General features: G+C 41.7%; 1 protein-coding gene across 5 annotated transcripts in view; it reads left to right on the top strand.

The window, feature by feature from the left end:
* The window catches only part of PEAK1 (pseudopodium enriched atypical kinase 1), a 112,528-nt gene that overhangs the window by 89,629 nt on the left and 7,647 nt on the right, over window positions 1–15,252 (top strand). For all 5 annotated transcript variants that reach the window (XM_051770352.1, XM_051770351.1, XM_051770354.1 and 2 more), the window contains one exon: window positions 5,510–6,258. In XM_051770352.1, the coding sequence (XP_051626312.1) occupies window positions 5,510–6,258 (749 nt within the window). The remainder of the gene's footprint in view (window positions 1–5,509; window positions 6,259–15,252) is intronic.

The raw sequence follows: 15,252 nt of genomic DNA, 5'->3' as shown, positions 1-15,252 counted from the left end.
TGGCACTGAGTTCTCTGGCTGCCATTCAAAGCTCTTCTGCTTTACTCAAACAACCTCACTTTCTAGTTCTGATGGCAACAGAGAGATTCCTAGGTAGGCACAGAGAATAATTCCTACTTGTTTTCACATCTTGCATCACCTAGGCAGCAAAGTCTTATCTTCTGTAGAATTAACAAATACTGGTATGTGAAACTGGAAGAAAGGATAATATGAAAAGTTACACCACATTTGACTCTTACTCCAGCTGCAATTGGAGCTACGTAGTGCAGTTTGGAGTTTGTAAAATACATCATGTGAACATCTCAATTTGCAGCATAATGCACAATATTCATTTTAAATACTAATCTTATGCATATTCTAATGTTTTTTATTTAAAAGCAGATAATATGTTACTACTTTGATAAATGTCTAATCTTCAGTTCTGATGTGTCACGTGAAAGTTCATGAACAGAAATAACTGCAAGCTTTGGTAAATTGTCCTCTGCAGGCAGGTAATAGTTTATATCAGGTACTGCCCTCAAATATATTTGGTTTGGCCTTCCAAGAGACAAATCTTACAAAGCAGAAAATTCTCCTCTGGGAATCAGGTACAATATAAAAGACTTGGGGCTTTTAAGAGATCTCACCATGATGATAGAAATAAAGACTGTTCCTGGCTGTATAAATAGAAGAAAACTTCAGTAGGAGGAGAGAGGTTCTGTCTGTCTCATTTTTTCCCTGCAACTGCTGTGGCCACAATTTGAGACGAATATTTAAAGAAACTGTACAGGCTCTAAAGAACAGCTTTGCAAATGCCTTGTATTGTGGCAGGCACTTCATGGGGACTAATTCAGGAAAGTCAGTGTGTTCAGCTTATCAAAGCAAGAGTCTGCTCGTGGGGTGAGCAGAACTGTCATGAGGGATACCTCTGGTATCAACTGGTTTCACAAACTCCAGGGGCTGCCAGCTGAATCGAGATGCAGAAACAAATGTTCAAATGTGTAAGATAGGGCCTGGATGTTTCTTTTTATAATGGGGGCCTTTATTGTAACACAAGTTAATTCAGGTAAGCCCTGTAGCTGATGATAAGGAAGACAATAGACTAGATAATTAAAAGCCTTTCCTTTACAAACCTTTAAATTGTTCTGTCTTTGTCTGAATTTGTTGGGGAAATTGAGTTGATTGAATTTGCATCGCTGTAAGTAGATTAAGGTATTCTCAATATACTCAGGATAGTATTTCTGTCATTGAGAAAAGAATAGGTTATTTCATTATCAGTGACTTTACACTTAAAGAAATGGGCAAAAAGGAGGATAAGTTTCTAGGTTTTGTGATTGCTGACATTGGAAAAAAATCCCAGATCACAGCATCTGCCATGGAGCACTGCCCCAGTCAGTAACTTAGACCAGGGCAGTGTGCTTTAGCCAGGCTGTAAATAAGGTGCTGAAATCATTGCTGACTAAAGCTGACAGCTCAGTGACAGACAGTGATTATAACACCAGGCTGGTGCATTTGTGTAGTGTATGATTAGCACAGGTAATGCCTTCAGTGTGGTGTGATGGAGGGTGGGCAGCAGGACCTGCCAAGTCACCCAGCAGACAAGCTGAAGCTTCTGGGATCTGCAGCCCATTACCTGTGCCCAGTCTCAAATTATTGCTGAGAAACTGGAGGTGCATCCCAAACGTTACTTAACAAATGTCAGCTTTCCTCTCTGTTACATATCTCAGCGTTTCAGTGAGATTTTTATCTATTAAATTAACAGTAAATGAGTAAACAACTGAGTGTAAGGCAGGATTTCATGGAAACCTCTGTACTGAACAATGTTATGGAAGAGTGGTGTACGTGTGCAGCATTTGTTGGATTTGGGGCTGTGAAGTGTGCTGGGAGCTTTTGCAGTGGTTGGAAGGCACCTTATGCCCTTTGTGGGGTTTTTTCATGGTTTGGTTTTATTAAGGAGTGATGTCAGATTTGATAGGTTCACCCACTCACATCAACAGGCTGCAATGCAAAGTCTGATGATAAATCAGTTACCCAGAAAAATAACATTTAAATGCCTTTTTCAGAGCTCCTTTAGAGTTTCAGACCTCTGCATGGTGTCTAGAGACTTCAGCATTAATATTTAAATAGTGTAGTGAGATTCTGTAATGGAAGATGTTATTGAACTGTAGAATTACTTAAAGCTCTCTAGAAAGCTGCTGTCTATAAAGAGTTAAATTTTTTTCTGTCATTGAGCAGTCTGGAATCCACTTCAAAGCTCTCTGTAACTGGTAGCCCAATATTGTGCCTTTTCACTTGCCTCCCAAGAGTGTGGCTCAGGCTGAACCTTGCAATGCTGGTGAGCCTGTGCAGTAGGTAAGGAAACAATGGTTTTAGGCATGCAAGGGGAGAAGGAAAGGATAGGCAAGAAAAAGAAATAAATGCATTGCTGGTACTTCTGTGCAGCAGAATATTACTGTGCCTTTGACAGGGACAACATTTAAGACAGCTTTTTTCTTGCTAGGCAATGAATTTATAAAAATGTGGGACATGAAGTTTCCTGCCTCAGGAAAGCTGAGCTGGAAAGACTGGCCCAGTGGGTATGAAACAAATGTACAGTGTTCAGAACTCAGCACAGCAACAGCACAGACATGAAGCTTTTCAACTGTGTAATTCAGATGGGTAGATTTCAATATGGAAAACTTGTTCTTGTGGGGAGAAACAACAACTGTAACGTGGCGTGTTTGACAAACTCATTTTCCTCAGCTGAGAATACTTGAAACAGTGACTACAGAACGACTTGTACGTGCAGTTCTCTGGATCCTGCCACCCCCTCCATACTCCTGCAGAAAATCGCTTCTGGCTATGAAAACCTTCCCCAGTTCTGTTTGGATGTCACAGTTCCAATGCAAAAGCAGCACTGGTTGCAGTCTCAGGGCCCTGCTCTGTATGAATGGCTTTTGGAGGGCAGGGCCAGTAAAGCAGAAAGAAAACAAGAGAATGGAGCAGTAACACTGATATAAATCTTACCTTTCTTGGAGAGGGCTCCTGCTGCTGCTGCTGCTGCTTCACGTGTGCATCTTGCTCTCATTTGTTTTCTTGTTGTTTCTCTCTGGCATCTGTGCAGTCCTTGGATCAGCAGATCCTCCTGCAGTAGTGTCCTCTCTCCCACCCCAGCAGTCAGGCTGTCTCAGCATAGTGGGGAAGAGGGGAAGGATAAAAAAACAGGCAAGTGATCTTTAACACAGTGCTGCTGGGGAGAAGTACATAGGTCACAGATTTGGTAAGAGTAAGTAGTTGTGGAAGAGGGCACGTGTTTGGATGAGTAAGAAAATTGGATATGAAGTAGAAGTGAACTCGTCTCAGGACTAAGGAAAAAGCTGTGGCATCTGGATGCATGTCTGGCATGCAGACATCAATTCTACTTTTGACTCTGCACCTCTGCAAAGGGGAGATTTCTGACAGAGTTCCTGTGCTGCCCGACTGGCCCCAGGGTCAGAGGCTGCAGCACAGCAGTGAGAGGCAGAGCTGCCACAGTAGAGCTCTCTGGCTGCAGCACCACGATCCCAAAGGAGCAGTGGAGTCCCCTGGGTCTCTGAGTGTTAAATTTCTTTTAGCAACCTTGAAAATGATTTGCAATCTTCCCTGAAGATCGGGTACGTACAAAGCTGATAGAGTTTCCTGCTCCAAATTCGGTTTTTTAAACACTGGAAGAGCCAGGCTTATCATTAAATCCATAAGGCTCTTCTGAGGGTTTCTGGAGCTTAAACAAAAGATAGAGAGAGAACTTCCATTTGTGATGTTGTCTCCTTGAAATGACTGAAAAGAGAATGATTGTTAAAAATGTAGGATGCAAGGCTGCTGTGTTTGTGGATACATATAAAAATACAATCCTCTTTGATCTTGTGAAATCATTTCAGCATTCTAACCCAGCATTCCAGGTTTTTGTGCATCCTGGCCAAGTGGATCTAGGATTCTTTCATATTCAGAAAAACTATAACAACATATCTTAAAAAGTAAAAGAAGTTATCTTTTATTTTTAATAGACTGCAAAGTCATTTATTATTAACAATGGACTGAAGTGATGTGATTCACATCTGAATCTGAGATCCCCCAGTTTGGTTCAGCATTCCAGCTCAGTCCCCTCTTTACAAGGATTGGTGGGCTTGGCAGTGGTAGGTTAACAGTTGAACTCAGTGATCTTAAAGGTCTTTTCCAGCCTAAACAATTTTATGATTCAGCACATTATAAACAGTCAAATAGTCAAGGTGTCTGTTCTCTTATTAGAAAAGATGCTCCACTGCAATTATTGTTTCCATGTCTGCTGTGTTGCAACTGTAAAAATTGGCTTCCTACCTTACCATGGTAGTGAACCTCCCAGGAGTAGTAGAAAGCTTATAAAATAATTTCTCTGAAAGTAGCAGTTGATTATTAAGAGTGGAAAGATCTCATTTTGATATGAGTAACAACTGTTTAATTGTCCCAGAGCAGCAAGTTGGTCATTTGTATTGTCTGTTTATTAGTTTCTGTTCTCCATTATATTATTGTCATTTATTTGTTCTTCATTTTCAAGGACTCTGGCACTTATAAAAGATAATTGCCCTCTATAAAAGCCATTCAGAGCACATGACAGGAAGTTTATCTTCCCTGGATTCACACAGATGTCTGAAAGCAGTCTGTCAGTGGAAATTCTGTGCTTGTGTGTATGTAACCTGCTGTTTGGAATTTCTTGACTGAAGCTGGGTCAGATTATCTATGAACACAATATTGCCAACAAAAGTACCCATGGCAAGAGAGGAAGGGAAATGTATTAGAGAAGTTACAGTTGGGGGAAGGGATGTGAGTTTTAAATTGTAGGGTAAAAAATATTTCTGTCAAAACACGACTCAGTTCTCGATGGGAACACACTTGTCAACGTGAGTGAAAATAGGCCTGATTTCCTTGTTTCCAGCTGGTGAATCTGCTGGGGCAATCCTAACTTCCCAATGTGACCACAGAAGTATCTAAACTCCATTATTTGTGTCTGAAGGTTTCTGGTTTCCATTCTGAAATAAGATTTTCAGCCTCTCTGGCAGATTTCCCAATTTATGGAAATTTATGGACTGCTGTCTACCCATAGTTTTGGCACATCTGAATAGGAAGTCAGGAATAATATTATAGTTGAGTGCAGAAGAAATTATGGGTGGCTGGGTGTAATTGCTGAAACTGGACTTTGGCCAAAGTGCCAAATTGATGTTTGGTTTTTCCTTGCACTTCTTGTCATTAATCAGGTGGGAGGTGAAGTGGCAGCATTGCTGGCACTGACACTGATGTTAATATATATGCCAGGGTCAAACCAGGACTGGCTGGATGTAATGACATGTATGGGATGCTGATTTGGTCATTTTGCTTAGTAATTAGTTCATCTTTTCATATATGTATTTAGGGGTTTTTTAAATATTGGGAGGGTTCCAGTCAGCTTTATTTTTTTGCCTTAAACTTCTTTGCAGAGCACAAATATGAGCAGCAGATGCAAAGTACTTTAATCTTCTGTTACTATTATCTTATTCCACAGGACAGTCCAGAGCAACCATGATCCCTCCAAAACAGCCGAGGCAACCCAAGGGAGCTCTGGATGATGCCATTGCCTTCGGAGGGCTGGTAGACCAGGAGCCAGTGAACAACTTGCAGCCAACCCCGCCTCCACTGCCAAAGAAAACAATCCTGAGAGCTAACACGGAGCCGACTCCCAGAGATCTCCAGAAGCAGGCTCTGGAGAACAACCTGTGCATCATGGCCAATCCCACCTACGACATCGACACCAACTGGGAAGCGAGCAGCGCCTGCTCCTCCGTCAGCCTGGAGCTCAAGGTACTGGACAACGAGTCCGGGGATTCCTTGGACAGGCCTGTGGAAAAGCTGAGGGCAACCACGTCGGCCACGAACAGTGTTTCCAGCCTAACCACTATCAGTATTAAGGACCGGTGCTCCAACAGCATGGAGTCTCTGACGGGGAGACACCTCTCGCAGGCCAGGCAGGGCAGGGGGGTGCAGAAGCCGCAGAGACAAGCACTTTATCGCGGGATCGAAAACCGGGAGGAGGTGGTGGGGAAGATCCGAGGCCTGCACGCCGACTCCCTGAAGAAGCTGGCGCTGAAATGCGAGGATCTGTTCATGGCCGGGCAGAAGGACCAGCTGCGCTTCGGGGTGGACAGCTGGTCCGACTTCCGCCTGACCAGCGACAAGCCCTGCTGCGAGGCCGGCGACGCCGTCTACTACCCGGCCTCCTACGCCAAGGATCCGCTCAACAACTACGCAGTCAAGGTAAGAGGGGCCTGGACAGTGGAAACCCCGGGCAGCAGTGACCAAGTGGGACAACCACCATGCTCTGCACCACAGCCAGTAGTGACAGGGCCATGAATCCATGTGGGTGCTGCTGGCAGCAGCGCTGGGGGAGAAGTAGGTTGCCCAAAATACAGGCTCTTACTTCTTGGGGTTGCCCAAAATACAGGCTCTTACTTCTTGGGGTTGGTCTCTTTTCCCAGGCAACTCTCAGCAAGACAAGAGGGCTCGGTCTTAAGCTGTGCCAGGGGAGGTTTAGGTTGGATATTAGAAAGAATTTCTTTCCAGAGAGGGTAATCAGGCATTGAAATGGGCTGCCCAGGGAAGTGGTGGATTCTCCATCCCTGGAGATGTTTAAGATAAGACTGGATGGGGCATCAGTGCCATGGGCTGGGAACTGCAGCAGGGTTGGATCAAGGTTTGGACTTGATGATCTCAGAGGTCCCTTCCAACCCAGCTGATTCTATGATTCTGTCAAGAGCCATGTGTGGCATTGGTATCTGCTGTTTAATTTCATGTTTTTACTGCAGTTCCAAAATTGCTGGAACAAAATGAACACATCTCAGTCTTTACCATTGTTCAATGACATTTTGAAAGAAAAGCTGAATTATTTTAACATGGGTCAAACTCACAGTGAAAAAATCCTTTTGATTCATCTGCATGGGGATGAACTTAAGTCATCATTCTTAGTTAAGAAAGATTTCCTAAAAAACTAAAACATTTCCATTTTCAGAGCTGTGTAATTCTAAGTGTGAATTCTAGGCTAATATATCTCATGTTCCCATACAGGGTCTTACAGTTTCACCAGTGTTCCTTACCAGCCTTTCAAAAGCTCTGTCTACAGCCATCAGTGTTGCCTTATAAATTCTTCAGCTAACACATTAAAGAAATAAAATTTACTAGATTTACTGCTAATATATTAATGCTTAGTTGGCAGCTGTCTCACTAGATGTTGTTACTTTATGGACTTTTATATAGGTAGTTCTTCCTGAGCACTGTATCTCTGCATTTCTCAATGCTTATCTGGTAGGAAGATAGTGAGAAGGACAGCTGAGACTCATAGCTCTGTCAGGCTTCCTGGCTGACCTTGAGTAAATCACCAGACTTCTGACTCCTCCTTGTTGAAACTGAGATAAAACATTTATTACCCGACAGGGATGTGTGAGGCCTGATGAGTTATTCCTTACAGAGCACGCTGACATTCTCACAAGGGTGGTGCTTTACAGGAACAAAATGTTGTTACCACTCCTGTGTGATTGTTTGTAAGTAAGATATGAAAAAATAAAAGGTAGGATTGGTGCAACTGATACGTTTTTCTGAAACTTGAAAAGGCATCTTTTTAAGGCAGGTTTCTGGGCATAACCATTTATATTTTGGTAATTATTAAGGACCTCAAAAGATGTGAAATGAAACATGGATGTTTTGTGGATGCCACTTGGTACAAAGTGGCCAAGAAAGAACCAGGCCGTGAATGTGTCTCTGGCCATCAGCTCTGGCTGCAGAATCAGCACCCTGGCATTACTCATTACTGGCTTGGATTGTTTTGTTTTAGTTCCAAATGGTTGTTTCTGGGGCCCAACGTGGTATTTTTCTCTAAAGGCAGGTTTGAGCTGTCACTAATGTGACACCTCTTTGCACATCACATTTGTGCCTTTAAAACATTCCCTGACTGGCAAGACCTGTTGTTGTTTTTGTTATCTGCTGTCCTCCTAAATACACTTCCCCTGTAGAAAGCCAGTGAGAAGAAAGGACAGCAATGGAACATGGTCAAATAGGTGCTAAATTTTCTTTTTCATAATTCAGGTGTCTTAAAAATAGTTCTCAGAGTAACAACATTTATTGCATGGTAGTAGATGTGAGTGAAGTGTCCGCAGAATATCCTTGAGCTCAAGGTCACCCTGAGCTGTTGTGCTGTTACAAGGAGAGGAAAAGTTACTCTTGAAAATACCCTCCCAGGCACTTAATGTGATAGGGGAAGATGTTTGCCCCAGGTTGATCTTTTACTTACAAGCCATCAGTCCAGGCTCAGGTTTGTCCAAAAGCTCATAACAACAGATTGCTGTGACATTACACAGAGATTTGGGGAATTTAGCTTTAACAAATACGCCAGTTTTTACTACCATGGGTGTTTTTTTGTGTGAGCCAAATTACATCATAATCTACCTTCAATAAATCAGCTGTGTCTTCCTGCCATTTGAAATCCCTTGTCCCCAAAACAGGATGGAAAAAAGAGTGAGATGAAAATTACCAATGTGCCTATTGAATCCAAAATATGGTCTTCCTGTTGTTTTGGATCAAGTCTTAGAAATGCATTTTGAAAGTGTACATGGAGCCACATCTTCAGGCTGTGTGAATTTATGTAGCTCTTTTGAGTTTTGCAGAACTACCCAAGCAACGCTGGCTAACAGTTCAGACAGTTCTTAAGTTCTGTGATTTTAATATTAGATCTGAGGAAAAAATGTGATAATGAGATTTTATAATTATTATTCTCTTCATAGAAAACAAGAGATTGACCCCCAAACGGTGTTAATGGTCTTAATGCATAAATTTATAAAAAATTTAATATTCTAGCTCCAAAGTAGAACTAGAAAAGCACTGTTAAAAATTCAGCTTTAACCATTTGACTACTGCTGAGTTAAATTTAGAAGAATGAACATTTTGTGCAGATGAACTTTTATGTTCTGATGGTTTCACCAGCAAAAGAAGCTCTGATAAATTTGATGGAGAATGAGCACAACTTGTTCTGTTGGGGTGGATACTAGGGGAAATGTTTATAGAGGTGTGTTGTTTCACAGCATTGTATTATGCTTTTTGCTTCAATCTCACATAATCTTCTCGTAAACACCCTGTGCAAAAAAGTTGCAGGAGGCCATGTGGAAATTATTTTGACTGAAACATTATAAATAAAACCAGTACATAAGTTGTGATCAGAAAACTACTTTCTCAAATGGAAAAATAAAAGCTTCCTTACAAGGAAGGTTTCCAAAAAGTTCCAGAGCCTGAGGTGGTTTTTTTTTTTTCACTAAGTGCAGTACCACCTCCTAAGTAGTTGGTGGATCTGGGACAATATGGATAAACATTCCCCTGAAACCACAGTCTTACCAGTAATTCCAAATATGTGGTGAAAAGGTTACACTAAAGTGAAAGCAGAGGGCAGCAGCTCTTTGCACACAGGAGACTGGGTGAGTTCAGCTCTGTGTCCCAACGGGGACTGAGTAAGGCAGTGATGTCACAGGGAGCTTTTTTATACAAAAAAAATAAATATATGACTCAGAATGAGTAATAGACGAGGTTATTATGTCAGTGACATAAACTACTTCCACTTTCAATATGAAACTCTCAGGGAAAACAGTCCAACATCCCAGCCCCACAGGTGATCTGAGTCCCCGGGGAACAGCAGGGCCGTAAAACCCGCTGGGCTGGCCCTGGCCACGGGCAGGGGTGCAGTGCTGTTCAGGGGATGGCAGGGACTGCAAGGGTGCCAACAGCTCAAAGGAGCAGTTAAAATTTATTGCTTTCATTGCTGCAGGGCAGGCACAAGTTTTTCTTGGAGTAAAACCTGAGGATTTCTTGTAAGGCTGCTGTCCCAGCTGTAAAGCAGAGCAATGCAGAAGTGAACAGTGCTGGGCTGAGCCTGGCTGACGGTTTCCTGGTTGCAGCTGACAATTATTTTCTAGTTATGTTTAGTTTGTTACAGTGTGCTGAGGTGTTTTTTTTTTGGTAATTTAGTTTCCTAGTGGAGCTTCTTGACAGAAGTGTTATTTAAGGTCATCCCAGAACTTCATGCCTCAGATCAAAATAAAATGTACATTCAACTTCGAGCCCATTCTGAGTTCAGTCACGACAGAATAGAATTCTGTATTTTGGCACATCGTTAAAAAGTCAGAGCTCTATTCCAAGGCCAGATCAAGAAAATGAGGTCAATCAGATATCAAACTGGCCTCCTTGGAAAACAAGGCTGTGCCAAGAATAAGCTATCAATTTGGGATTAGCAAGCTTTCATTCTACACAGAATTTCATTTGCAGTTGTCCCTCTGTGCAATACAACAAAGTAGCACAGATGGTGCAGTCTTTGTGATCTTCTGTGTTTCTCATTTTCAGCACTTGTAAATTCATTTCCCACAATATTTATCGTGCTTTAAGTTCACTGATGCCCTGCAAAATGCATAGGACAGAGTGGAAATGAGATTCCCTGCTGGGGAAGTGAAAGTCAGCTGATGGCACAGTAGGCTAGGGGACTCATAAAGGAAAAATAAAAGCTAATGCAGAACAGTTTGTAGAAGCTCTGAAACATCCAAACCCTGCTTCTTGGGCTGGGAGCAGGGGGGAAAATTGAAATGGCAGGATGTAAAGAAACCTGCCCTGTCCCTGTAAACGTGACAGAAGTTTAGTTCCTGTGGATACATTAGAGATGCATGATGACAGTGCATTCCAGAGAAAAGGAAGGTGGATGCTTTCCATTCCTTCCTACTTGTACTTCTTTTTTCTCATGGCTTTCTTGCATCATAAGGAAGGGCTTTTTACCAGCATTGCTTCATCTTTTGAACAACCAGCTCTTTATCAGCTCTGGAAATAAGGCTGGCCAAGCCCTTATCAACAGCTTCCTCTCAGCTGTTATCACATACCATATCTGCACAGCTCAGCTGGAAGGAGCTCATTAAAGCAGAGGGTAAAGGACTGATTGATCCTACTTTCTGTGGGTGTTAGGTATTTTCACCTTTTTTTCCTCTGCCAAAAAATAGGTGTTCAAAACATATTATGTATGTAAAAGGCAACAGGATTTCCATATTTTTTGAGTAGACAACTGGAACAGACAAAAGCTTTAAAAATGCAAAGGAAGCTGAGCTGTACATTTATTCACAGCTTTGACACAGCATTTAACCATCACAAACAGAAAAGCAGCTCTGTGTGCACTCTTTAGCAATGCATCACAAGCAGTCGAAAGCACTTGTTAGGAAGGCCATCAAATGTCACAACTTGTTCCCTAAATCTTTTCAAATGTAAGCCCAGACTTTGGTCCCATAACTTCCTCTAACTCAGACCATTTTGAAACTTATAAATATTGGTCATTCAGGTGACAGTTTGAGGTGATAGTGGCGTTATTCCAATACGAAATGCTTGGGTGAGAATGATTAGCCATTGATAGTATTAAACACTAGTATTCACTACTCCATTGCAAAATGGTAATATAAAATAGAGTTCCAAGTAAAAACTGCAACTCAGAAAATGATAGCACAGTACAGGAAATAAATAAAATTTGAATTCTCTAAACTGTCTTTGAACAGATCAATAAGAAAACTAAGTTTGTCTCCACTGCTTTCAGTACATTTTCCCCATTCTAACAAGATATTTGTAAATCAGAATGTGAACACTGCAGTATAAAACCCCAGGATGTACCTGAAGAGTACCCTCTTACAGGGACATCAGATTACTGCAGGTCTGTCTTCTAGAAACTGCTTTATGAATTCAGGCAGGTGTCTGATTTGTTATTACAGCCCAGGTTTGGGTGCTGCCTCCAGACAGCCCAGCTTTCCCTTCCCCTTGGTGATTACAGAGTGCCTGCTGTACCAATTTTGGTGTTTGTGTAGTCAGCAGTTTAATCAGCCTGAAATAACCCAGCTGCCTCCTCCGCTTCTCACTTCATGGTGTTTGTAAACAAAAGGCAAGAAGCAGAAAATACATCTCTCATCACATCTCAGCTCTCTTTGCAGATACTGATCCACGTTTGTGCACCCATCTACTTCTCTGTATGAAACAAGAGAAGGAAAAGCATCCAAAAGCCATCACCACTGGGCATTTGTGGGATTAGATTTTTTTTTCCCCCATATTGGTTATATTCCTTAACAGCAGAATAAGGAGGGGAAAACTCTTTTCATGAATGCAGTCATTTTAGTATTGGTTTTAATCATAATATTATTTAGTATTTAATTTCTGGTTTGTTGATAATTTAAATTGTGTTTTATTGATATAAAGAGAAGAGTCTGGAACAAAAACATCTTTAAGAACTGATATTGGGGAAAGTTTGGCCCTGCTATGGCTTCAGACTGCAGAGTGGACACTGCTCATGAACAGTGGAGTTAATGGAACTTCTTGTCCTGGGAAGTGTTCCAAGGATCATTATATACAGAGCTCAGCTCTGCTTGGTGCTGGAAAGGTCTGAACTCAGAATATTATATTCATTATACCACTCTTCAGAAAGATGTAATAAATGGGGAGAATCCAGAAAAGAACACCAATAATCAGAGGATTAGGAATAAAGGCAGGAGAAGTAAGGGCTGGGTTTTCTCAAAAAGAAAGCAAAGAGGAGGGGGAAAGTTCCACCTTCCCCAGCTGTAAAGGTGTAATGTTCAGGGGTGGGAGTTGGGGATCAGTTTTTATTCAGTCAGCAGGGAGAAGGGCTGTGACTTTAATGTGAAGTTGGGGTTGAATAGCAGGGAGAAGGGCAAAGAAGACAGAAAAGCATAACTGTTTTGGGGTGGGTTTAATAGACTGGAGAGGCTTTTCTTAGGAATGATGCAGCCCACAACACAGAGCTGGGGTTTGCCTTGCAGGCCAGTGGGAGTGGCTCAGGAACAGGGAATGGGCCCAGCAGAGGCATCAGGAACAGGGAATGGGCCCAGCAGAGGCATCAGGAACAGGGAATGGGCCCAGCAGAGGCATCAGGAACAGGGAATGGGCCCAGCAGAGCTGCATCCTCTGCCCCAGTGCTGAGTGCCTTTGGTGCAGAGGGCACAGCCAGTGTCACAGTGGGAGGGAAGTGTTACCACAGCCCCAGAGGGTGGGTGCAGGTTCCTTGCCTCTCTCACAATTCTGGGATTGGCCATATTTTCTGAAATGAGCGATCCAAGGCTGACTTTGGGAGGTGCAGAGCCCATCCCCAACTTTAACTGAAATGCCAGGAGTAAACCTGAGAACCTCCTCTGAAGGAAGCAGGAAAGAGAGGCTGACTAGGCCTAAAATTAGAAACTAGGAAAAAGTCTCAATTCCTTTGCTTTTCTTTTTCTGTAGGCAAGGAGAAATCCTTTCCATAAGCTTTAAAAAAGGCCTTGTATTCACCAAATTGAGAAGTGTATGTTGTTTTCAGAGCAAATACTTTTGTGGATTATATTCCTAATAGAATATTAGTTTTAGCTGGCAGGTGGCATTAGAAATCCTCTGTGGATCAAATATAGTGCAGTAGCTAAAGCCAAGTGTGGTTTTCCAACTGTTTTTATCAGCAAGTAAGATTGACCTTAAAATTAAACTCTTTCAGAACAAGTTTATTTTTTTTATTAGGTCAGTTAAGTATTTTTAAAAACTATAGGTTGGTTTACAACACACTGAACCCTTTCTGCTGTGGGAATTGATTGTCCCCATGGCTGGCTACAAGAAAAAGGCCATGGACTTGAAGGGCATAGAAGACAAAACTTTTTGTTTTCCTTAATAGCTCTTCTTGCAGATTTGATGTATACAATGTGTGTATATACAACACATATATATGGGTCTGTGCAACTTTTCTAGTTCTGTTTTCTGTGCAGTATTAAGTATTTAATCAATCAGGGGCCTTCAGTCTCAAACACAATCAGTTGGCATTTTCTTTTCATATATAATTCAAAGGTTATTGTTTTATTAAAGGTTATTGCTATATCTTTGCTGTATTTTTTTAAGCTTTTGTAACCCTCAAGAGAAGGGGGGGCAGGAGCAAATGCATTCCATTGACAACTCACTTCACCTCTAATGGGATAAAATACATTTGAAAATTTAAATGAGCAAGAGCCACTGCATAAACAGGGTAACTGTCAACATTTCCAGAAAATTGCTTTCCTCTCTTAAATAAAATTGACTGGAAAATGCATTTTTCAAACCTGCTTTGCTTGTGCATGGCAGTTATAAACAGGCAGTTTAAGTTATATTTGCATAATAGGGAAATGTAAATGCTTGTGAGGTATGGAAATAGGCACAGTATGGAAGACAGGAGGACAATCAAAATGCTGGTACAGCTTGTGTCCACTTCCATGTGATCTGACAATGCACTTTTCTGATCAACAACCATAAAAGATTAAATCCCCGATTTAATTATGTTTCTTAACATATAGTTGTTCTAATTATGTTTCTTAACCACATAACCATATCAAAGATAAAAAACTTGTGTTAGTGAAAGGCAAGTTTATAACTTACCCTGCAGAAGTTCTGACTTTTACTAACCTTAGTTATCTCAGCTTTCAGAGATGAGCTGAGGGAAGCTGTGACTTCATCTGGACACAGATGTCTTCTCTCTTGTCTGAGCTTTGCAGTTAAGACCTGTACATTATGTAGCAAGTGAATATTTGGACACTTAACCGTGTAAAGATTAAAACATACACTTAACCTTACATGCTTTGAATGATCTCTCTGAATTCAGTAGAACTAAGGTTAATATGCAAATATCAGCATGCCTGAGTCTTTGTCATTTTAATCAGTAAATGCCTTAGAACACAGGCCCTAATGGGGCTTGTCCAGTGACTGTTGTCAGGGGGTTGGAACTGCCAGTTGTTATGGCAGTGCAGACAATTAATAAGGATAATTATTATGGTGATAATGTGTATATCAACAAGATATTACTGGGCATAAATTAAATACAGCTACACATGGCACAAACCCCCCAAACATATACTTGGGATCTTGACAGATGATTGAAAGCAGTTCAGGTACCCTGTTATAAGGAGTGTCCATCCCTCACCTGAGCCACAGCCAAGCACAGCTGCCAGCAGCCTGTGCCATGACACACCCTGCCCTCGCTGCAGACATGGCACTGCTGCAGCTCAGGGATTGAATTTCCAGTATCCAGTCCCAGAGCTGACAGGCTGTAACTTGTCATGCCATGCTGACTGGGCCACTTGCAAGCGTTTGGTCACACACTCTGTGCGTGTTTCTTTGTCTCTTCTATTGCTGTTGATTATTTTGGTCTTGTTCAAGCTTCACTTAAAGCTGAGAGAAGAACATGCAAGAAAATGATAT

The sequence above is a fragment of the Manacus candei genome, unplaced genomic scaffold, assembly GCF_025592945.1.
Source record: "Manacus candei isolate 608988 ecotype Guabito, Panama unplaced genomic scaffold, ASM2559294v1 h1tg000119l, whole genome shotgun sequence".
Classification (NCBI taxonomy): Eukaryota; Metazoa; Chordata; class Aves; order Passeriformes; family Pipridae; genus Manacus; species Manacus candei.
The sequence above is the reverse complement of the archived record's forward strand: the minus strand, read 5'-3'. Positions and strand labels throughout refer to the sequence as shown.